A 26,043-nucleotide genomic window follows, 5' to 3' on the forward strand; every position below is an offset into this window, starting at 1 on the left:
GGGGAGACCAGAAAACCGAGGCTGTGTTACTTCCCTAGAGCCATAGAGGGTTGATTGCTGTAAGAACCCATTGACTGAAGTGCTGTCCAGAATTTTGTTTTTCCCCATCAGCCAAGCTCTACTCAGTTTCCATGAATGCCAAGCCCAGAGATTTCCAAAAGTAAGTAGATTGTCGAACAAAATGTCAGCATGGGTATCTATTTAATTAACCTATACGCTTTCATTAGTGGGTTCCCTTCCATTAGTGGGTGGGGGGAAATTGTGTAGACCCTTAGCATAGTTGACTGTATATTACCTTAATTAACTCCCAAATAGATTGAAGCTTGGAAGAATTTTCACATTTCTCCCTCTCTCTATAGCCACCTAAACTAATTGGGGTGTCTTTGTCACAAAAATTAAATTGATAATTGCCAACACCCTGGCCTTTAAAACAGAAAGGTGTTCTTGCTATAAAAACGACAATCCCAATTGTCAGCACTCCTTAAACATTGTATTTATACAACAAGGTGTTTTTGCCACAACGAAAATAGTAAACTGTTCCCGACGCCCTAAACCTGTCCTTTAAACAGAGGAGTGCGGCATGTATTTGTTGACTGGGTTTTGCAGGCTGGGGGGAGAAGTGGTATGCCAAGTGAAATGCAACAAAGTGTAATAATTCTCAACTGAAGAATATACACTCTCTCCTGAGAGTGGGTAAGTGACCCCATAGCAGAACAATTTTGGTAGTGCTTTTGGGTGAAAAGGAAACAGGATTCTATTTGCCATATTTATTTTTACAAATCTGTAATTTCAAATTGCTAGCATTTTGCATGAGCAGGGAACTACATGCATCAAGCCTTGAAGGTGAACTAGTTTTCGTAAAATGAAAATTGTGCCTGTGTTTTAACACTAAACTCTCAGCAAGAAATGTTGAGGTTCTGTTTTAGTATTGTGCCATATTATTATTATTGAAATTCAACATACAACGGAGTACATGGGAAAATAGTTTTGACTAGTTTATTTAGCCTGTGTTTCATGTGTGTGAGACAAAAGTAAAATGTAGAAAAGGTGTGTTAAAAGTAACATCCTACAGAACGTGTGTCTTGTAATTGAAGCTGTGTTTTCTGACACAGAGAAAGTCATTAAACTGATAATTTAAATAAATTGATATATTTTTCTGTACACCTGCCTGGTTCTTGGTTGATTGGTGGCATGGGGGGAGGGATCTAAGTGGCTCTACATGAGGCCGAAGTAGGGCTAAAGAAAATAATCCATTAAATGGTTTGTTGTGTGACACCTTGATTGGGGACGGACGGTATTCCCTGTGTTGTGGGTGGTCTCCACATATAACGTTACACATCTGACTTCTGTTCCATACTTTTTAGCATTACTTCCCCTTCTTTCTGATGGATTAAGTGACGTCTTGCTTTAATCACCTTTTTATATCGCTGCTTCTCTTTTCAAATTAATTCCCACTTAATACATCATTATTGGAATTCATGTAGTGATTATATTTAAAGATGCAATAATATGTGGTAATGTTAAAATTGATTGCCTATTCATGACAGTCTTTTCATCCTTAGGAAATAAGGCGTCATTAAAAATATAGTAGTTACCCATCACATCAGACTTCAATTGTTGCCCCCAAGCCTGCCATACCCAGCAGAGACACCCTCTATATCACTTTCAATAACCTTAATCGTGGTACCCTTCTCGTTGTTCCCAATGCCTACCGCATCCTGATAACTTATTTGTATAACAATGGAAGCATCTGCTTGTTCCCTCCAGTGGACCTATTCCCTCCACTCTAAGGGTACTAACACAGCCATTTTGCATTTTAGAGAATGTGCTCCCCTTATTGTTCTCTACAACCCCTTGGTTGATAATATTGTTTGCAAATAAATCATTGCCATATTGAATGGACACATTTTTTTTTGTTTTTAAATGTCACCTAACCTGGAAACGGTTGTTGGTTCAAACGACAGTCCATAGTTAGGTTGTGGGGCGCTCCGTATCCTACTGCAACCAGTAATATTAATTTCCATGCCTTCTCTGTTATTACAAACTGGTGTAATAAAAAGCCTGTAATCTTTTTTTATAGTAGTAGTAGTTAAGGTAAAATCAAGGGGTTGAAGCTCTAAATCCATCGATTGGGTTTCATGCCCACAAGACGGCGATACCTGCTCCACCCGAATATGACAGTCAATATCGACTTACTCAGAACATGCCGGCTCTGCTGTGAGGAGGCCCTCCGTCACGTTGTCAAAAGGATTACAAACATTTTCAATCACTGACTATGTAATCGACATTCCCGAGGGTGCATTACTCGAGGCATCCTGACTTCTTAAATTATACATTGCAAGAGTTTGGTGAATTTTAATCACTCACCAGAGGAGGTAGGTAATTCGGGGAAGTGGCCTTCCACCAACACTATCTTAGACGCCAGCCGAGGTCAGCGCTATGTCAATTGCATCCTGCAATCATCACAATCCCACATAGACTGCAGCGACTGCTACCACTCTGCTAGCACTTAGCTAGTATACAAACATTAAATCAGCCACTTGTAATTGTCGGTCACTGTGTAATCTTCTTCAGTTGCGCAGGTTCTTCCAAACGTAAAATTTTACTGGTGGCGGGCAAAGAGTGAAAGGGCACTGGAGGGCATTTATGGTGACTTGAGATGGCAGGCCATAGCAAGTAAGTGGTTGATTGGGATTTGGGGTGCCGGTAGCACGTGTGCTATCTTTGATGACATTCTTAGTCTCGAGCACCAACTTGACAATGGGCCTCATTATGACTCTGGCGGTAAAAATGGCACGGCTGCCACCAGAGTCATTTTTTTTCCGGCATCGGCAATGGGGACTTACTGGGACATTACAGCCCCAGCGGTCCCGGTAATTGGGGCACCAGAAAATATTACTCCCCATTCCCATCGGAGTCCATTGGACTCAATGGGAATGGGGAGGACCGAAGCACTGGCACCATTCATGAATGGTGCCGGTGCATCTGTCAAGGTCTGCGAGCGGATGCCTTTCCGCCCGCCAGGTCACACCTGGCGGGTGGAAAGGCACCCGCGAGCAGAACTCGTAGTTTGCCGGTCCGGAAACAACGGTACCGGCAAGCTTACAAGTACCGTTGTTTCCAGACCAGCACATTTGTAATGAACCCCAATGTATTCAAAAATACTCCGTCATCTAACAATGTTTGCCCTAATTAAGCTCCTATTTATCCCACTAACAAACAAAAACCTTAGTTAGAATAATTACCTAGCAAGTTATACTACACTCTATAAAAATGAGTGATGGATGAAAACGCATTCGAATAGTCATCACAACTGGCAATTGCTTTACGCATGCACAGTCTTTTATTTCATTATTTGTAGCCTGCTTGCCAATATAGAATGTGAACAAAATATGCAAATCAGGCTTGGCCCCACCCCTAAAGTGGCAATCCACCCTGCATTGCCAGGTCAAATCCCTTCTGCACAAGACCACAAGCAACACTAGGCTCATTTCACTATTTCAGTCTCATTGAGCATCATCAGTGAGGTGTACATTGGGACTTGAGGCAGCACAATATCCACATAAAGGGGGCACTTGAGGTGACCTCACAACACTGCAGAGTGGTGGGTGGATATGATTTCAATTGGTTTTACTTTATACTGCATTTTACATTTCAACCTCATCCAAAAATTAAAAAAATGTGAATTGAAAACAGTCATTCGATTGATCACCAACACACTTGGGATACCAGCCTCACATAATCTGCGCTATACAGTTCTACTGCTAAAAGGTGAGGTCTGCAGCCTCCTCCACAAATGTTTCTTTGGCCAAGCTCCGAATATCAAAGAGAGACAATAAAAATACCCAATCAAACCCCATGCCACCAATAAAGTCGTTATCATCCCATATCTAACTTTAGCAACCCAAGGGGATGCACATTTTCACTGGCAGATCGCTAGCTACACTTGTACCTTATTCTCTCACAAATCAGTCCTGCTAATAGTCCCTTCAATGCAGAAAGCTGCTAAGAACCCTTGAAAAAACACTGTTAGCGCCAACACCCCGAGTCTTCTGATCATCTCTGTATGATCAGCTAGCTACCTGAATGCAACAATGTTCTCTACATGAACTAAACTATAACCCCTTGTGAAGTCTGCAAATTGCATACTGTTTGGTCCCCAACTGATGCACTGCAGTCATTGGTTCCTTCTCTTTTGAAATGTTCTTTAGATTTTAATCGCATTTGATGAAGATTTCAAATTCTCTTTAGAAGAAATTTCAAGGAATATGTGAGCATGGTTGCTAGTGTAACCCCTAAGTCATTTTCAGACTCAGAATGTGGGTTTTTTATTTTGCTGGCCGGCAAATAGACAATGACGGCTGCCTGGAGATGACCGGGTTAAGCTCTCTGTTCCCTAGCTTCTGGTGGGATGTTATGCAGACTGATGATTGGTTAGATTGTCTTGGATTCCAGTGAAGTGAGAGGGGTCTTACTCTAGATGACAGTATGGGAGGCTGACTGGGAGTAATTGTTACTTGGTAGCCGGCTTGGTGACAATGACTGCAGCCAATGATGGAGAGGACATCTGACTGAATAGGAAACATGGGTCTTTCTATGACATGAAGGTGTGAGTGCAGAGACAGGTAGACCTGTTTTAGGCGAGCAGTGGTACAAACAAAGACCCTCATTGAGAGGGGTCCCATTTAGGATTAGGAATGGAAAATCCAAACAAGTAATTATAGGAAGACAGGCATTAGTGGGTCAATGCATAATGAACTGGGCCCCTCTTGGAAGAGGCAATCTCATGCGTGTAGACAACAAGTCATAGATAGGGAGGGAAGAGTGGAAGATGTAAAGGGTGTACACACAGCACCCCACATTTTTCTTTATCCACTATACATGCAACCCCCTGAGTGGTACCGGCAGGCTTTGGGAGTAGGGAGTGGAGCCTCTGCGACTAAGGAATGGCATTACTGGTGTCCTCACGGCAGATCAGAAGAGAGTTGACCCACAGGCATCAGCCCGGAGAGTTGCATAGAGCTCTCCCTTGCACTTGCGTTTAGGAGCAAGGGGATCTACTCCTCACGGTGAGCAGCTAGCTACATGGGATAGGGTAGCTGTGTCAAAAATGACTTCTGCTCTGCAGGAGCAGAAGTACCAGTAGCGGCTAAAATCACCTGCTCACCCCTCACACTTCTACAAACCAACAGTGATCCCAATCATAAAGACCTCCTTCTGCTTTTGTGGTAATATGGGCATAGGGACAGCTATACTCTTAGAAGGGCTGTGAATGTGATCCAGTAGTGATCAAAACAGCAAAGTATAAAAGTTCCCAAAAAAGGATTGTCCAATCAAGGTGCTATAAAAATATATGTACTTTAATTAAACACACCAATGTGCGAATAACTATTAAAATACTACAAAACGACACCCATTTAAGAGAACACAGAATATGCATAGATAGAAAGATGCAAACACCAGAGATTCAAAATGGAAATGCCTTTCAGTGGAAAGGTGCAAACATGACCTATCTGGCCCCCAAAGGTGAACCAGGGGGCCAGTTATGGATCAATATTACTTTTCTGCTGATCATAGGCAAATCACCAGCATTGAGCTGGGCTCGAGCTGGGCTGCAGTGCGGATTAACCCCTCCTCAGGTGTGCCGAGTAGTGCTGGGTCAAGCAGCAAGTAGGTCTCAAGGCAGTTTGAATCAGGAGCTTGATGCAGTTGTAATGTGGCTTAGGGGTGTGCAGTTCAGATGGCTCACCAAGGTCGGATTGGGAGTCTAGGCAGTTGGAGACATTGGTAACCACTGGTACAGGTCAACGATTGGCACGCTCCTCCAGCAGTTCGAGTCAAGTTCCGTCGGTTCGATGACATAACCTTGGTGCTCTGATGCAGGGTTGGAAGAGGCAGTAGATCGACTTTGGACTGCTGCATCTCTAAAACAGGATGTGTCAGTTCAGGGTCTGTTCTCCCAGCCTTGGAAGGTCTGGTGTCTATTGGCAGGTCCTGGTCCTCAACAAGTGTCACCCACAATTTCCCCTTGGAGTGGATAGGGACCAGAGTCTGTCTCTGCCCTCTGCCTTGGACTGCTTCTTCTTCAACTCAGTGGCTGAGGGCTTTGGAAAGATTAACTGTTTGTGCTACAGTGAATCAAAGAAGGAATGTGAGACTCCCTCTTTTATAGGCAAATGCCCACATGTGATTGGACTAAGGCAATCCTGTGTAAAGGGGTACAATCCCTGTCCTCAAGAGAAATGGCCTTTGCCTTCTGACATCATACCCACAGTGCCGTGTACTAAAGAAAGCGCAGGAGACAGGAAGGAAAGGGAAATACAGAAAGAAACAAGATGTGTTATTTTACTCCAGCTGTGCTGAGCTGCCTGTGTACACAGACTCTGCTCCTTTCCCTCTTCAACAGCATTAAAGGCACTTTTCATATGCAGCACACTGGGGTGAGACTCGTCCTTTTGGGGTGTGTGCGCCCTTTAAATCCTGTTTCTAGGAGACCTCCTGTTTGGAGGCTGTCTCGTTGGGGAGAGGTGCTGCCCAACCTCACAAAGGATTGAAAGAGAGGCATAGACATTACTCTCTTGTGCAGTTGGCAGGGCCAGGCTGTATGACCAGAATACATATAACCATTCTACGGCTAAGCTGGGCTCACTGTGCAGACACATACATGATACCAAATTGAAGTGGCTGATAATATGTATGAAAGATGCTAGCCACCATACTATTACTCATGTATGGCTTATATTTAAAGTTTACAAAGGCCACCAGGATAGTAACTCTCATAGGTATGTGGTTTGGGAAGAGGTGCATTTATTATATGCAGCCCTTGCGCTTCAGTGACTTGGCTTTCAATGCAGCTGTCAAGAGGAATGTGACTCTGTGGCACTGGGGAGCAAGTACTGAAGATCAGGCTCCTGTGTTAGCAGGGAACACGTGTACACTATATTTCTGGCACAGAGTTGGCTGAATGGGGGGGCATGACTGGCAGGCCACCCTTTTAAAGATATAATTAACAGCATTGTTTTATTATAAAAACAATTAAAAAGTTAGGTTTCCTACACCCTTTCCAGGTGACAATCCTTCACAGTAGTCCCTCAAGTGACCATCATTGGGCTTTCAGTAATGCTACAAGTAAATTCTAGATTCATGGTGGCCCTAATGGTTGCCAGGTGTACAATGGGCAAAAGGAAGTGTCCGGTTCACCTACATGGTCTTAGTGCATGAGCATTTACATGTGGAGTACTATGAGGTCAGAGAGCCTCTTACCCCTCATAGTCCAAGCTGTTTTATACTTAAAAACAAAATAAACAACACCACCCACAATGTACATTGCTCCCTGGTTTTTAACGTGGTTGTCTAATGGAATTTTCTCAAACCAACATATGTTCGGGTTCAATTGTCCATAATTCAATAGATGGAGGCACTGAGCAAACCTATCCTGATACCTGCACATGTGTCTACCCATTACCATCAGTCAGAGGGGAGCTGCACACACAATCTTTTGTTATAACTGGGTAGAGCCATATATATCAGTGGGGGTTAGACTATGATTAGTTTTCACTGATGTAAGGATGTTAGTTAAGATTCCTTAAAATGCTTATTTGGGGTTCATCCCTGAGTTTAGGTTGGCATAGGTGGTCATCTGTCATTGGCTAAAAGGAGGAACATGTTTGCATGGTGTAATGTGAATGAAGAAGGCCTGATATTACATTAGTAACACCCTACATGATGCTATTGGGGGAACCCTCCTCTAAAATAAATCACTATTGTAATGAAAGCCAGACACTTAGAAAATCCCACCCTTGCAACCTACTCAAAATAAAATAGAGAAAATACAAACACATCTTTTTTGAAGAACTTATCATCGCAGAGTTTGCTGTTTGGTAGCACTATATACCTGTTTTCACATCTACCCAACTCAATAGTGCTCATTGTTTGAATCTCAGAAAGATAAAAGGCTGAGTAAGCCCCAACAGTATGCAAACATGTGACATTCGGGTGAACTGGAGATCTCTGCATAGGTAAATTATCTCCCTGAACACGTTTAATATGTTTGATTGTTTGGAAAGCAGAGACGGGTCATACATTGCAAATATGAAAAGAAAAACAATAGTACATTTGGGCCATATCATGTTTATAGATTTCAACAGGAGATGGGCATTTGCCTTCCAATATCATTATGTCTTCTGTCATGCTGTTCGAACTTTGTCATTCTAAATAAGCAATATTTCAAAAGTAACAGAAAACAAGCAACATCTTCATCATAGAATACCAATATCTTCCACCATAAAATACCCACATCTTCCCTCATAGGATACCAACATCTTCCACCATAGAATACCAACATCTTCCACCACAGGATACCAACATCTAGCACCCCAGGGTACCAACATCTTCCACAATAGGATACCAACATCTTCCACTAAAGAATACCGACATCTTCCACCACAGGATACCAACATCTTCCACCCTAGAAATATCAACATCTTCCCTCATAGTATACCCACATCTTCCACCATAGAATACCAACATATTCCAGCACAGGATACCAACATCTTCCACCATAGGACACCAACATATTCCACCATAGGATACCAACATCATCCATCATAGGATACCAACATCTTCCACCACGGACAAGGAAATCTTCCACCATAGGATACCAACATCTTCTACCACAGAATACCAACATCTTCCACCGCAGGATACCAACATCTTCCACCACAGGATACCAACATCTAGTACCCCAGGGTACCAACATCTTCCACCATAGGATACCAACATCTTCCATCTTAAAATATCAACATCTTCCACCACACGATACTGGCATCTTCCACCAAAGAATACTGACATCCTCCACCACAGGATCCCAACATCTTCCACCACAGGATAACAACATCGTACACTACAGATACCAACATCTTCCACCATAGAATACCCACATCTTCCACCATATGATACGAACATCTTCTACCAAAGGATACCAACATCTCCTACCATAGGATAGCAACATCTTCCACCAAAGGATATCAACATCTTCCACCATAGGATACCAAAATCATATGCCATAGGATACCAACATCTTCCGTAATGGGATACCAACACCTTGCACTCCAGGGTACCAACATCTTTCACTATAGGACACCAACATCTTCTGCCATGGGATACCAACATCTTCCATCTTAAAATATCAACATCTTCCACCACATGATACTGACATCTTCCACCAAAGAATTCCAACATATTCCACCACAGGATACCAACATTATCCACCACAGGATACCAACTTCATCCACCACAGGATACCAACATCTTCCACCAGAGTATACCCACATCTTCCACCATAGGATAACAACATCTCCTACAAAAGGACACCAACATCTTCCACCAAAGGACACCAACATCTTCCACCATAGGACACCAACATCTTCCACCATAGGACACCAAAATCTTCCACCATAGGATACCAACATCTTCTGCCATGGGATACCAGCATCCTGCACCACAGGGTACCAACATATTCCACCATATGATGCCAACATCTTCCACCATAGGAGAGCAACATCTTCTACCATAGGATACCAATATCCTCCACCATAGGATACCAACATCTTCGCTGACAGAATACCAAGATCTTGCACCACAGGATACCAACATATTCCACCATATGATACCAAAATCTTCCATCATAGGATATCAATATCTTGCTAAACAGGATACCAACATATTCCACTATAGGATTCCAACATCTTCCCTCATGGGCTACCAACATCTTCCGCCATAGGATACCAACATTTTCCGCCATAGGATACCAACATTTTCCACCATAGAATAGCAACATCTTCCACCATAAAATACCACCATCTTCTACCCTAGAAATACCAACATCTTCCCTCATAGGATACCAACATCTTGCTAAACAGGATACCAACATATTTCACCATAGGATACCAACATCTTCCTGCATAGGCTACCAACATCTTCCACCATAGAATACTAACTTCCTCCAAGGTCTCATGCCATCCCCTAAATTTGCTACCATCTTCAAAGCTGTCTAGAGACATCCCACCCACGGGCAACGTGACTCTTACCCCAGCTAAGATATGATTGGTAGCCCTTTCCCAAATGTTCATATATATTTAAGCCTACACTGTTGTAATGATGTGTTTAATCTGAAGACTATCATTATACGGTTACTTAAAAAAATGTAACGCTTAACGAATGCAGGAAAAAGAAATAAAAGAAAAGTTATGTACATTTAACAGAAAGGACATGGAATTTAAAGGAAAAAGACAGAGTGAAGAGTAGAAGAAGGGAGGTGGTGTGCTAGCAGTGTCCCCAATCTAAAAAAAACAATGTGATCATAAAAATAAAACTAGCCAAAAATGGTATTAGATTTCATATTATTCATAAATGAAAATATGTAGTAAAAAGCCCCATAACTTAACTAAATCTGGTGTCCTTCACAAGCAGTGTACCCAGGAATAATCCCTATTTACCATCCCTTTCTCTGATTATGATTCTGGTTTCTAATTGACACCCAACTGATAAGCCTCACTCTGAACCCTGCAGTCAATTTGTCTCGACAATACCTACCATTGTAGAGGTGTTTGCTCTTAAATGTGACAGGTCCACCATTGATAAAAGCTTGAAGACAATCTGAACAGCACCTTCTAATGTGCACTGGCATGCCTCCACTATGATATGATAGGTCATTTATAATGCGCCCGTACAGAAGTATTTCTAGGTGCGAAAAAACAAGGGAGGGAGGACAAAACAAACAATCTCACTAGGCCTTGTTTCATTCAGATTGGGCAAGTGCAAGACGCAAAGTGCAGGGGGGAGGGATGGGGGAAGTGCCAGGGGGAGGGAAAGGGGGTAGTGCAATCAGGACAGCAATGCTCTGAGTAGGTGAAGCCAGTGCAACGCGGCTCTGGGTAAGTGCAAGGAGGCAGGGGACTGTGGGGTTCCAGATACAGCCCTTTGGTGCACGGTTGGGCTGGAAGCAGTGCAGGGGCTACTGGTTAAGGGGGGCCTGGTACCCATGAGACTCTGAGGGTAATCAGGTAGTCAGAAGGTCTTGAGCTGCTTACAGAACTTTGTGTTCCGGCTCAAGTTTGAGATGGACAGGTAGGACATTCCAGAGGGAGGCACCTGCAGAGGAGAGAGATCTACCCCCCTACTCTCTGCCTGGAGAAGCGCCTGACCCTCATAGTGTTGGAGGTGGCTGAGCGAAGGGCTCAGAACGAAAGTGTTTAGGAAGAGAGAGTTTGATGCTGTGTGTGCCCCGGCTCCAGAAAGCCTTGTGGACGATGCAGAGGGTCTTGAATGTGATCCTTGCAGCCACCGGGTGCCAGTGGAGAGATTTCAGGGCTGGAGAGATACAGTCCCTGGGCTTGAGGCAAAGGACACGTTTTGCAGATTCTGTTCTGGATTAGCTGCAGAGGGCGGAGAGTAGAGGAAGGCAGATTTAGAAAGAAGCTGTTGCAGTAATCCAGCCGAGAGAGAGATCCAGGGCTCTAGAGACAGTGAGCCTCTGGAGTAAAATGAGAAAAGGAAGACTACCTCTGAGGAGGTGCAGCTGGTACTGGGTCTTCCTGGCAAGGTACGTGATGTGAGGAGAGAAGGAAAGAGTGAAGTCAAAGATGACCCCAAGGTTTTTAGACTCACAGGAAGGCAAAGGAAGAGAGCCAATAAATACAGTGTATTTTAGAATAATAATCTTTTTTGGGGAATGAGTGTTCCCCGGAAGCTCCCAGAGTGGCTGCTTATGCCTTCCCTGGGGGGAGTAGTAGGGGACATGAGAGTTGGTCATATGATCATTCAAATGCAGCCCATAAACATGTTCATATGAAACACTAACAATTAAGCCCTAAAAAAGGAAAGAGGTGTTCTTTAAATATGTGATTTCGGTCCAGGAGGAATTCCGATGTGCCCTATAGAAATATCAAACCTTAAAGACATTACATTTTCTAAAATATTTCTTACAACCAAAATTGAAGATGAAATAGACTCGTCTCAGTTTGGTGAAAACTGTTGAAATATGTTGAATACTTTTAAATAGTTGTTCAACATAACTGGAGGTACTCTTCATAAATTTGCCTTCTGAGTTGAACATGACTAATCCCACTTATTTTACTTTACCCAAAATGTAAAACATGTGGTCAGAAACTCAATTACTGTCTAGGGCTCTTTCTCACAGTCATGATTTTTTGTTTTACTAAACAAAATGCTGCAATTCCTTCTCCTGCTAATGTTTTCGTTTTTTAATAACACATGCTGGGGCTCTTTCTGATACTCATGATCTCCCTGTTCCCTATACAATGCTGGTAATCTTTCTCGCCCTCATGAGCTTCCTGTTCCCTATACATTACTGGCAATCCTTCACATCCTCATGATTTCCCTGTTCACTAGACAATGCTGCAAATCTTTCTCGCCCTCATATTCTCCCAACTCCCTATACAATGCTGGGAGTCTTTCACCCTCGTACTCTCCCTATTCCCTAAACAATGCTGCAAATCTTTCTCGCCCTCATATTCTCCCTATTCCCTATACAATGCTGGGAATCTTTCTCGCCCTCATACTCTCCCTATTCCCTATACAATGCTGGGAATCATTCTCACCCTCATACTCTGCCTGTTCCCTATACAATGCTGCAAATCTTTCTTGTCCTCATAATCTCCTTATTCCCTATATAATGCTGGGATTATTTCTCGCCCTCATACTCTCCCTATTTCCTATACAATGCTGCAAATCTTTCTCGCCCTCATAATCTCCTTATTGCCTATACAATGCTGGGAATCCTTCTCGCCCTCATAATCTCCCTATTCCCTATACAATGCTGGGAATCCTTCTCGCCCTCATAATCTCCCTATTCCCTATACAATGCTGGGATTATTTCTCACCCTCATACTCTCCCTATTTCCTATACAATGCTGCAAATCTTTCTCGCCCTCATAATCTCCTTATTGCCTATACAATGCTGGGAATCCTTCTCGCCCTCATAATCTCCCTATTCCCTATACAATGCTGGGATTATTTCTCGCCCTCATACTCTCCCTATTTCCTATACAATGCTGCAAATCTTTCTCGCCCTCATAATCTCCTTATTGCCTATACAATGCTGGGAATCCTTCTCGCCCTCATAATCTCCCTATTCCCTATACAATGCTGGGAATCTTTCTCGCCCTCATAATCTCCTTATTTCCTATACAATGCTGGGAATCCTTCTCGCCCTCATAATCTCCCTATTCCCTATACAATGCTGGGAATCCTTCTCGCCCTCATAATCTCCCTATTCCCTATACAATGCTGGGATTATTTCTCACCCTCATACTCTCCCTATTTCCTATACAATGCTGCAAATCTTTCTCGCCCTCATAATCTCCTTATTGCCTATACAATGCTGGGAATCCTTCTCGCCCTCATAATCTCCCTATTCCCTATACAATGCTGGGATTATTTCTCGCCCTCATACTCTCCCTATTTCCTATACAATGCTGCAAATCTTTCTCGCCCTCATAATCTCCTTATTGCCTATACAATGCTGGGAATCCTTCTCGCCCTCATAATCTCCCTATTCCCTATACAATGCTGGGAATCTTTCTCACCCTCATGAGCTTCCAGTTCCCTATACATTGATGGGAATCTTTCACAGCCACCCAGTCACCTGAATTCCATGTTTACTATACAATGCTGGGAATCTTTATGGCCCTCATGATCGCCCTGCTCCCTATACATTACTGGCAATCCTTCACACCCTCAAGATTCCCCTTTTCACCATAAAATGCTGGGAATCTTTCTCACACTTGTGATGTCCTTATTGTATTACATTTTTATTTTTTTAGAACATGTTTCTTCACATATTTCATTGGAATTACTATTGGTATTATTCTTTTCATATTTGTTGGGAAGAAACTGCCGCTGTGCAAGCTTTTAACCTCGCTAGGCACACAATTGAAAAACAATACACACTTTAAATGGTGCACTAGTGATCAGGGTGCAGGACAGACTAAGACTAAGAGATTAAAATCCCCACCCCCAAGGAGCATGCTATGACAATGAATAGAGAAAGAAACAGGACCAGAGGTTGTGCTGGAAACGAAAACATGTTTCTGTGGAAGATCAGAGCTCTAAAGAAACATGTTGGGCCTGTTCCAGTTGCAGAAGACTCTGAGGAGAGAACCAGTGACATCATTTGGAAAGCATATGATCGAGTGCGAGCCAGCCACGTGGGAGCAGATGCTGCATGCTTTTCCTGGAGAAACAGATGTGGGTCATGCATGTGTTCATTCTGCGTTATCAGAGACATGGCGTGTACGGTACCTGAGCGGCTCTTTGGAGAGGCTGCTTCCTCGGGCGTCCAGTGAACTTCTTGGGTAGTAGCTAGAGTGAGAATAAAGCAGCCAACGATCAAAAAACGTACAGGCAGGAAGGTTTCAATAGTCATAAAAACATGCAACGCTTTGGACTGCAGGGGCACGTTTGGAGCATCGACTGCATAAGCGAGTTCTTTGGAAGCACCTTTCTCTTGTCTCCACGGGTGTGCAACACATCATTCACTTCTAGATCTGCAGATCCTAAAGGAGATTTTTTTAACCTTTTAAGCCCACAGGGTTGTCCAACTCTGGGCCTCGAGAGCCGGAATCCGGACGGGTTTTCAGGATATCTCTCATTAATATTCATGAGGAAAAATGTGCATACATTTAAAATCATTGCATGCAAATATATCTCATGAATATTAATGAGGGTTATCCTGAAAACCCAGCATGGACCCGGCCCTTGATGCCGGGAGTTGGACAACCCTGAAAGGAGTATGCCTCCACACACTTTGCAGTACCTACCTTTAGTGCCTTGAAGTGACACACACAAAGAGTTCAGATGTCATAAGGGTTGAACTGTACCACAACCATCCATCTACCTTGATTTGTGCTGACAGCGTGCGGGCTCATTCCGACTCTCATTACAGCCAGCCATACTGCCTGGCGTCCCACTCTTGGATACCCAAACCAGAACCCATCAGGTCAAATCAGAAATAAGTCTACTAGCACACATGGCCAAACAGGTTCAATTAGGGGCATGGACCCTTTCTTAAAAGCAGTGAGGCCGGAGCCCAGTGAGGTTGGCCACCAGGTAGCGCCATTGTAGCTTAAAATAATGTTCAAGTTAGAGGTAAGAGGTTGCAGCACTGTGTAACTTTGGTTACTAAAGGAACGCGGTCACGCAAATGAAAGGATGAGACGATCCGGAATGTCAAACGCTTCCTGCAATTCGTGTCCACGCCACATTTCACTCTTCCCAGCGCACACAAGCACCAGCAGTTTGGATGGAGTGATCATGGCCACAGGAAGATGAATCTTGCCCAGAGACTCGACATTTTGTGCAACAAAACAAAACTCGACCATTTCCTGTGAGCATTTATGCTCCATGCTAGAGACTCTGCCCTTTCCTGGAGATTGTCACTATTGGAAATTAACCAAGCCTGATCTGCATACGGTCTTTCACCTTTTGTAATATTTTGGCGGGCGAACAAAATGGTCTGGAGGGTTGCCCTAGAGCAATGGCAGAGATTAAGATTCATTCTAAACCTTCCAGCCATCACCACTTTTGTTTTGCTATTGTTACCCTGAGTGGGACGGGTATGCCCAGATGTAGGACCTGTTCCTGCTAGGCCTAGGGATGCAAGCTATTCCTCACTCATGGCGCCCAATGAGGTCGAAACATGCCTGAGGGTGCTTGTGGTCTCATGCAGAAGGGATGGAACCAAGCAGTTTGTGCTGGACTGCCATGTGGGGTGGGACCAAGCCTGATTTGCATATGATCTTTCCCCTTTCTGTAATGGCTTTGTAGGTGAAAAATGATGCTCTGGAGGGTTGCCCAGAGCAATGCCAGAGGTTAAGATTCATTCAAAAACCCTCCAGCCATCACCTCTTTGCTTTACTCGTTAAAATTAAAGCACCGAGTACTAACCAGACCCAGGGCCTGATTCACAGAAGGGTTTTTATCATGGCACCATCCCATTGGAAAATACTCTGTGAATCCGGCCCTCAGCCTCCAATGCCCCAAAAAGGATTAGGGTACACCACAGTGGAGAAAGTGCTGCCAAATCGTATTCTTAATCATATGGGTGGATGTCACCCATGTTTGTTTGTTTATTTGTAATGCACCAAAATACCCTCAGGTAACAAGGCGCAGCAGTAACATGAATTTGCGAAGCTTAGTTACAACAATAAAATATACAAGTATGTGCACACAATAATAGTAATTGCAAGATTATATACAAAGATCCAGGTAGGCATATGTTGGTACAGAATAATTAGTTGGCAGGAAAATCAAGACTTAATGACTGGAATGTTTGAAGGCTTACGTTTTAAGCCATGCAACAAACTTTAATCGGACGTTTTGATAGGATAGGTCCGTTCTAAGAGTAGGCGGTAGGGAGTTCCACAATTTAGCCGCTTTCACTGGGAAGCTATTGCCCTCTATGGTGGAACGTTTAAAGTTGGGGACAGAAAGGCAGTCTTTGTAGGCTGTTGTTGTAGGTCTCAGGGAGGTCTGTCTATGAAATCTATCAATTAAGTAGATTGGAGCGGCGTTGTTGAGTGACTTATGAGTAAGTGACGCAGTTTTCAAGAGAATTTTATCTTTAATAGCGAGCCAGTTATTCTGTTGGCTATGTGCTGTGATATGCTCACTTCTAGAGATGCACAGTGCTGCTCTAAGAGCGTTGTTCTGAAGAGTTTGTAATTTGTTGGTGATGACTTTGGAGGACCCTAGATAGAGGGCGTTGAAATAGTCCAGGCGGGACAATACGAGGGCTCTAGCAAGGGTCAAGCAGCTAGTGTCGGAAAGAAAGGGTTTGGCTGCACGGATCAATTTACACGTGTAGGCCGTGGAGGAGGCCAGGGAATTCACCTGTTTAGTGAAAGCGAGGTTAGAGTCCAGGTAAACGCCTAGCGTTTAACTTCTTGGCCCACCTTGATATTGTTGCCATCGATCAAGAAGGAAGAGTAGGCAGGGCCTAGTTTCTTTCGGCTAGTGGTGGTGCCCAGGGTGATGAGCTCAGTTTTATCATCATTCAGGCATAGTCCATGTGTGGCCATCCATGCCTGGATGATGATGTACACTCTATTGACCAAGGCCAAATCCTTCCCATAATTTCCAGAAAGCGGAAGGAGGATCTGGGTATCATCTGCATAGTTAGTATAGGTGATACCGAGATGATTCAGATCATCGAAAAGGAGCTTGGTAAATATATTGTACAATGTGGAGGAGACACAAGAGCCTTGTGGTACACCATAAGTAATCGGTATAGGGTCCGCTGTAGGTAAAAAAACCCTCATGGTTCTGCCGCTAAGGAAAGATCTGATCCATGTGATGGCCTCGACAGAGAAATGAGCTGAGGTGTGGAGGTGTGTGCATAAGACGGAGTGGTTGACCAGGTCGAAAGCTGCAGAGAGGTCGAGGAGGAGGAGTAGAGCAGCTTGGCCATTGTCTCTAAGCTTGTCAATCTGTGTTTTGAGGTCAATAAGCGCTTTCTCTGTCCCATATTGGGGACGGAAGCCTGATTGTCTATCTCCAAGTAGGTGAAATTCTTCCAAGTATTTTTGAATTTGTACGTAAGCGACCTTATCCAGGATTTATAGGAGGAATGGTATGGTCGCTATGGGTCTATAATTTGTAGGCGTGGCTGGGTCAAGTGTGTTATTTTTTTAGTAGTGGTAGTACCCAGGACTGTTTTAAGTTCGAGGGGATAGAGCTGGTAGAAAAGGAAGCATTAATTAGCTTTGTGATGAAAGTGGAGAGGTCACGGGCAGCATCTTTAATAAGCTGTGCAGGGCACAGGTCTCCCTGGCAGTTTGAAGGTTTCAAAGACAGGATGATTTTTTTCTGCTTCCAGTGTGGTGACTTTGGCGAAATTGAAGCGAGTGGGTTCCCTAACCGTGGGCTTTTCAGTTGATTTAAGTGGGTGGGGCTCATTCAAGGAGGCTTTTTTGCAGGAGATTTTATTTTGAAGGGTAGCAATCTTATTAACTAAAGCATTTTGGATTTCAGTGCACCAAATGTTGTCTTTACTAGAAGTATCTGTTTGTGCTATAGGAGTTTCTACTTCTTTAAGTATTGAGAATAATTCCTTCATGTTTGATTTGGCTCAGGATATGCAGGAATCAAAGAAGGTTTGATTTGCTAGGACAATTTCTTTTTTATAAAGGGCAGTTAGTTTGGTGAGTTTAAGTTTATTAGCTACTGACGGACATTTTTTCCAGATGGCCTCGCAATTTCTTTTTTGCTGCTTTAAGTTTTTAAGAATGGTGTAAACCATTTATTCAAGTGCCTTTTAGGCTTACTTGGTCTGAGTTTAAGGGGTGCAATTAAATCCAGAGAGGTAGACATGATTTTGTTATATTCTTCAACCAAAGTTTCAGTATCCAGGTTGACAGGGAGTACATTAAGTGTGGGGAGTAAGTTTGGGATAAGTCTCTCCACAGTGATGCTTTTTTTGTTTCTCGTGAGTGTAGGTAGAGCCCTGCTGGTCGGCAAGGGTGGGGATCGGATAGTAGAATGCGTGAACGATACCAGATGATGGTCAGTCCAGGCTAGTGGTGAATTGTCGGTAATATTAGCTTGACAGTTGTAGTCAGCCACCCAATCGAGTATTCTACCTTTGGCATGTGTAGGCTCCATGCTTCTTTGGGTAAATCCTAGTTCAGAAAGGGTATTGCACATAATGTAGGCAGATTGGTCTTCTGGGTCATTAAAGCTCATGTTAAAGTCTCCCAGGGTGAGTACTTGAGTGGAGCTTTTAAGGTTGCTGGATAGGATAGCATTAATGTCCTCATCGAATGTGCCTATTGGGCCTGGAGGGCGGTAAATCACATGAATGTTGAGTGTTTGGGCAGTAGTGAGGGGGACTTTGACTGATAGTAATTTGCAGGATGGGACAATGATGGTGGTAGCTGGTCTCATGGTAAGACTGCATTTGTGGATAATAGCAACACCCCCTCCTCTGGAGTTGGGTCGGTCTTGTCTCAGGATAGAGTAATTATCTGTGACTGCAAGCATACGCATAGGGCCTGCTGCCGGATGAAGCCATGTCTCAGTGAGGGCAAGGAAGTCAAGGTCTTCTTTGAGTGTCAGGTCTGATATTTCTGTTGCGTGAGCTACTAGTGATCTGGCGTTGATCAGGGCTGCCTTAATTTGGGGGCTCACAGTGGTTGTGGTCGTTATGATACCAGGGTTGCTCTGTTTAAAGGGAATGTGTGGTGGTTTGGGGTGGGAGTTCTGGGATTAGTTAGTTAGGTTTTAGGGTGTTAAGGCTGACAGTCATGTCTCTGTGCCGTAGGCAAAGAACGGGCAAGTGGCTCATACATTTTTGCTAATCTAGCTCTAAGTCTTAAATTTCTGTCTATAGTGGGGCAAGGGAAGCTAGTGGGAAGTGCTAGATGTGAGTCATTTATATCTAGAGGTGAGCTACTAGATGGTTTGATTTTGGCATGGTTGAGTGCATGGTGATAGCTGAATGAGGTGACATGTTAGGCAAAGCTATGTCAATTGTGAGGGACAGGAGGCAGGCAATCAGACTGATGGCCAATGGAAACATGCTAAGTGGTAGTAAAATTGTGTTCAGGTGTAAGGTGGTTAGTCTGAAGGTTGAGGAAGGTGCACAGGCCAAGGCACTTGTGATAGCGACTGAGTTCAAGTGATGCAGTTAGTAGGAGTCTGGTAGGCAGTACCTAGGTTGGGTGTGGTACACTTAGGCAGAGGGGTCGAGGGTAGTGCCGAGTTAGCAGCTAGATTTGAAATAAGCACATTGACTCAGATGTCAAGGGGCAGTGTCTTAGTTTGAGATGGACACAGTTGACTCAAAAGCAAAGGGGCAACGCTGGCAATATACTATGTGGTGGCATCTAAGTTCAAGATAAGAACAGTTGACTCAGATGCAATAGGCTAACATAGGTGGGCACAGTTGATTCAAATGAAAAGGGACCACAGTTGTCTTTGGGTGAAGCTATTGACTTAAGGACAAAGGGGCGGCATCTAGGTTAGAGATGGGCACAGTTGACTCGAATGCAGTGGGTGACATAAATGGGCACAAATGACTCGAGCGCACAGGGGCATCATCAAGTCTGAAATAGGCACAATTAACTCAAATGCAAAGGGGCACCATCACGTTTGAAATAGGCACAATTAACTCAAATGCAAAGGGGCACCATCAAGTTTGAAATATGCACAGTTAACTCAAGTGCAAGGGGCACCATCAAGTTTGAAATATGCACAAGTAGCTCAAATGCAAATGGCAGCCCCTAGGCTTGCAATGGTATCAGTTGATAATAATGTACTGGGATAACCCTTGAAGGCAGGTAAATACAGTGGCCGGAATTACAGGGGCAAAACCTAGGCAGGAGACAGATGGTGAGTATTTTCTAACTTAAGTGGGCTAGGTATCAAATTTGAGATTGGGAGCGAAGCCAGGGGCTTGTGCACTGGTTTGACAGGTTATTATAGTGAAAACATGCAGATTGCTTAATGACGCAATCAGTGTTGGGTCCACTAAAAAGGTTCATTAATAGAGGCACTCGGTGAATGTAAGTACTGGCATCTGATGTTTGTTGCAGTGCGTGTCACTCTCTAGACTTGCAGGGGGTCGGAGGCAAAGTTTGTTTTTAATGCAGGCCAGGGTTTGAATCAGAGGTGTTGGGATCATAGTTGTGGAGTTTACCGGGCCTCCAGGGAGACTTTCTGCAGGATGGGGCAGCCTCTGGCCATTCTCAGGACAGGCTCAGGACAGGCTCAGGACAGGCTCAGGACAGGCTCACAAGCCTTAGTGCCTGTGCCTTTGTCCTGGGGCCGGCGTGCGCCTGGGCGGCGTGTGGATTGGTGCTGAAAAATGCACCTTCAGCCAATCCGGGCTCTGGGTGCTGGAGGATGGTGCTTTTAGGCTGGGACACACATCCTGGAAAATGGGGCGGCCATTTTGTGAGGTGGTTAGCCTCGTGGGTGCCTATGGTGGAACAGGATGGGCCGAGTAGAATTCGGGCAATAAAGGAAACCGTGCAGCTGTACTTCTCTCAGGAAACGCATGTGTTTTGTGTACCAATACCTCACATGTTCCTCTGGCCTTAGCAGGAAATGGGAAAACTTGGAAAAGATTCATATGTAAGCGAAGAATGAGTAATTGTGGCTGATTGTGACAGCCAGTTATTTAACGCAGAAAACAAGTAATTGATGGATAAATAAGGCAGTAATGTTTGGATAACAATAGCACATTTTTTATATAGGATTTCATACCATATTTCTTCCACTCAAAACACAAATATGAGTCTTGGGGAGAAATACAAAATATTTGGGTTTTAATGGGTGCACCAGTGTTGCCTGTGGCCAAGTTTCCCTCTTGGCCCCCGTGAGCCCCCCAACATAGAGCACACCAGGTAGACATGCTTTTGGTCGGGCTCCACGGTCGCTCTGACGCAGCCGTGGAACGCCCCGTTTATCTAAAGCAAACACGGCGGAGCTACGTCACTCCACCGCGTGTGTATGCCCTTAAAGGGGCAGCCACCACAACCAGGTCGTGGCCGCGAACTCAGCAATCCTGAAGAGGCAGGCTTGTGGTCATTAATGTTAGGGTCATTATTCACTTTCAGGGAGAGATGGGTGATTTCTGGCTCAGTGGGGACACGCCGGCCCCTGAAGAGATGTATCCTGTTTGATGTGGTGAAAGGCTTAAAGAATTTAATTTCGGTGAAGTGTGAGACGCATAGTATAACGTTTCTGATGCAGCATAATACATCTCCCCCACTGCCCAGGTGGGTCTACACGTGGCTACCGCTGAATAGAGGCCAGGAAGGAGTTTAGTGTGCAGAGGGTGCCATTCACCTTTTCAGGGTGGCACTTTTACTGCTGCACACGGGCAGGGCACCAGAGTGATGTGTTCTTGGAGTTTAGTAGTAGCACACTTTTTAATAAATTTACGAAGTAGTGGGAGGAGCTGATGGTTGCTTGGATAGTTTGAGTTGAGAGGACATATTTGCCAACATGACCCATTCTATCTGTAGGTGCTTATCCAGTCCTGTGTTTTTTCTTTGCATTCTGGGACTTGTAGTTCTAGTTTTGTAATGAGCAAGGTGGAACTCCAAATCCCAGAATGCAAAGAAAAAAAATCCAGTATGGAACTTTTTCATCCAAACATTTTGGTGCATCAGAGATGATGCTTTTGTTGATTGATCAGGTGTGTGTTTCTCACAGGTGTAGGGGAGCCCATCTCTGATTGTAGTACATTGACTGTGGTGGGATGGGCTGCACAGAGGTGATGTTTCCTAGTAAGTGTTTTGTAGTCAAGGGGGTAGGATGAAACCATGTAGCGACTCAACACATTTCAGGGGTGAAGATATGTTTAAAGTTGGGCGAGTTTTAGTTTGGGCTGTTAGGTGGAGCAGCACCTATAAGCTGAGACTATTACATTAGAGTACATGTGGAGGGACATACATCTGGTGGGTGTTGTTTGGTTATTTACCCACCCATTGATTGCCCATGGCCATGCCAATACCTATGGCCATTCCCGCTCCCCTGTTAGGGAGAATTCTCTTATAAGGCTAATGTCCCAAACCTAGTGAGTCCCCCAGCAGCTTTGCTGGATTTTTGGGGTTTGTTTTTTCTCCTGCTAAGAGTGAGTCTCTTTTTCTCCCACTCTTAGGCATGATTTGAGGTATGTCTTTGACTTATTGTGTGCTTATGGGCTATGGGGTCTTTTTACTCCATAGGGTATCATCTGTTTTAGTGTAAGTGTTACACAGCACCCTCAGTGCACTAACACAGGGGTGTCATAGTGACCCCCAAACATAGGCTCCATACCCTGGGACTCACTATTGTCTCCCAGGGCATGTAAAGTCACCATTGGCTTTACTAATCCAAAATTGTGAACAGAACCAGTACAAACCATCATATTGTGGAAGTACTGGAAAGGGTTAATCAGATTGCCCCTGCGTCTGTTTCCAAGGGGGCACTGTCCAGTCCCCCCTTGTCGGGTTTCTGGCTGGTGGCAGTGGTTACCACGCAAAATATTCCACCGGAATATTTCCTATGGGATTTTCCCTTTGATTTTAAACGCAACACTTTTTGGTGCAATGTTAAAGATACCGCCGGTTTATTTATTTAATATAAAATCACCAGTTGGGTCTTTTCGCCAGAGCTCTTTTCTAAAATGACGTTTGTGTCCGTCTCTGTAACTCCAACCAAGGTCGGGCCCTTTGTTCCACTTTTTGGTGGGCTTCTCCACAGAAGCCCTCCAACTGGTGCCACTCTGTCTGGGTTCCACAGGATGTGTAGGTGGGGGAATTGGCACCCTCGACTGCGTTGCCTTAGCAACCCAAGTCACACTTGGTTGTGATTAGCCCAGTGGTGAGCCACCCGGCTCACCACTTAGCATGTGTGAGTGACAGCTAGGCTGTTGAATGGGGGTTTTTCTGCATAAAAGCAGGGCTTTTGGGACTGGAACCTGAGAAGTCGCCGAAGGACCTAAGAAATACGAAGAGGAGACAAGCTGAGCCATATGCAACGATGACACCACCGGTGGAGCCCTGCTGCAACGACCTAACCACTTTCCCGACGACAAGAGAAGATCTTCTGCTGAAAGAGTCTTCTTCCTCTGAGCTGGTGGGATCAACCAGTTCGCCATTCGCCTTCCAGGACGTCTCTTGGTCGAATCGCCAGTGCCAAGCACCCCAGCGGCCGGATAGCCAAGCTTCACCACTGTGACCGCGAATAAAAGGAACGCACCTTTTAACCGAGCAAACTTCACGGCTGGTCTCTTCCCTGGGCAGTGCAACGACTCCAAGTTTCCTCCTCTACGAGATCTTCTCTTCCCCTGGTCGAAACCATGAACTGCACCCGCTGCCAGGAACAACTGCCACCACTGGAGCTTCCTCAACTTTAAAGGTACTGTGTTCCACCTGGCCTCCCTTTCTACGGTTTGCTAAAGGTGACCCTTAAATCCTTGACTTTCCAACTTGGTTGGCCCCCAGACCTTCTAACTATACCTTCTGAATCAACCCAACCTCTTTTGAACATTTTTACTAAGACTTGAATGCATTTCTAAACTGTGTGATCTTGGGCACATTTCACCTTGCTCCATTTAAAGTGGACCTGGCCTATGAACTTTGGCTCTACAGTAGACTCTGCCTTCACTAACTTGTTTTGGTTCTAGAAACGTGTTGGGAACTGTTTCATTTTCATGACCTGCCTTTTTCTCTCCCTTTAACTTAATTATTGGAGTGCCATCTAAGTTACGCGTTCGCATCTGTTTTTACAAATAGTGGTGTTTTGACTTAGACTTGTCTAATAATTCTTAAGGGAGGTGTGTATACTTTTCTGATTGTGTTTGAACTTGCTTTGATTTATAGTGCTAGTGTATTTCCTTAAGTGTTTGTCAAATAAATAATTATATACTTTTGATACCAAGCTCTGGTCAGTGTTTGCTTGCTCTACTGTGTTTTTAGCCCTATTGTGTATCCTCTGTATACTGCCCTACTCTTCTTGAGAGAAGTCTGACTGCTCAGCCACATCTACCAGGTAAATCTGGGTGGTACAGACTGCTACCAATTGGGTTTACTGCTTACTCCTATAGTCTTAATCTTCTTCGAGTTCCCCAAGGGAACTGCAAAGGATTCTGCCTAACGCCCATTCCCGCCAGCCCCAAATCATTGCTTCACACCAAATCACTGCCTTCCTCCCCCGCCGCCCCTACCCCCAACTCCACCGGGATCTCTTTGAGCTCTATCAAGTAGTAAAATCAACCTTTAGCCTGCTAGTGTTTTTCTAAGCAGTCTTCTGATAATTAAAGGACTAATTGCAGCTGCAAATGGCTACTGGAGTAATACAAAGTCTTAACCAAGTGCGCCTTTAGCCACTTCATTTCTATCTGTCCCTTGCACTTAATTCATGTTAAAACAAGCAAAAGTGTTGGCTTGCGATATTAGAGAACTGAAAACATATGCCCAGTTAATTGCTCCAGTTTCCAGATGTTGCGATCTTGTTGCCAGGTAATAACTTTACATCAGTGCCTTCCAAATGCCTACCCCATACCTACTAAAAAGCCCAAACTGTTGGCTTTGTCAATGCTTGTTTTGAATTAAAAGGTTGAAGTTAGGAAGCGTCAGAAGATTGCGGCAGTAGGAGGTTGGCTGTCTGTTTCGTGATGCTGAGGATTTTCCTAAATCACATTTTGAATTGCCCATTTTGGGATTTGAAATAATGATTTGGAAAGGGCAATATTTCAAACAATGCATTCCCCCATTTTGCCACAGAAGCGTTTGGTGCATGTTCAACGCCGATGAAAATCGTGGCATTAAATAGTGGCTTCACATTTCAAAGACAGTTAACTCCCAAGTTGTCAACTGGTGAAACTGTGAGATACCTTGCTTAATTTTGCCTACTTGCTAACACACTGTCAAAAGCTGTAATTTCAGTAAAACCATAGCCGAGCGATTGATCATTCTAAGACATTATGGGCCTGATTCATGGAAGTGTTTTATAATGGCGCAATCCCATAGGAAAACGTTCCATGAATCAGGCCTTATGTGTGTCCCTTCAGGCCCCACACTGGCATTATGATAAGGGTATTTCCACTGAAATCCTTATGAAATAGCCACTTAACTTATTATCAGACTAATGTTGCAAATATGCATGACTAAATTCAGGCCAGTTGCCCAGTGACTCAGAAGGGCTGGTTACAGGACAGGCTGCTGGAAACAATGATTTCCTTAATTACTGATCGTTGACTCGCTGCATATGTTGAACTTTATTGTGCACGCAAAACATTATGCGAACCCGGGTACAAAACAGAGGCAATGCATACAGACACACTGAAATCTGCAAATTACATTGTTCAAGTAGTCTTGACCCCAGAGCACGCACTGTAAGTCCTTCCTTACTCTCTACCTTGGGTGCGCGAGGCGTGCCCTGAATCTCTTCAATGCTGCACCGTGTGAGGCAGTGCATTGGGTATTTCCTTACTTCCGCTGCTGGTGAGTGTGAATAACTGGGCCAGATTCA

General features: G+C 44.2%; 1 protein-coding gene across 6 annotated transcripts in view; it reads right to left on the reverse strand.

Annotated features, from left to right (window-relative positions):
• IQSEC1 (IQ motif and Sec7 domain ArfGEF 1) overlaps positions 1-26,043 on the reverse strand; it is a 3,055,115-nt gene that overhangs the window by 702,274 nt on the left and 2,326,798 nt on the right. For all 6 annotated transcript variants that reach the window (XM_069643967.1, XM_069643968.1, XM_069643965.1 and 3 more), the window contains one exon: positions 14,323-14,382. In XM_069643967.1, the coding sequence (XP_069500068.1) occupies positions 14,323-14,382 (60 nt within the window). The remainder of the gene's footprint in view (positions 1-14,322; positions 14,383-26,043) is intronic.

This window comes from Ambystoma mexicanum, chromosome 2p, assembly GCF_040938575.1.
Source record: "Ambystoma mexicanum isolate Mex_15411 chromosome 2p, UKY_AmexF1_1, whole genome shotgun sequence".
Lineage (NCBI taxonomy): Eukaryota > Metazoa > Chordata > Amphibia > Caudata > Ambystomatidae > Ambystoma > Ambystoma mexicanum.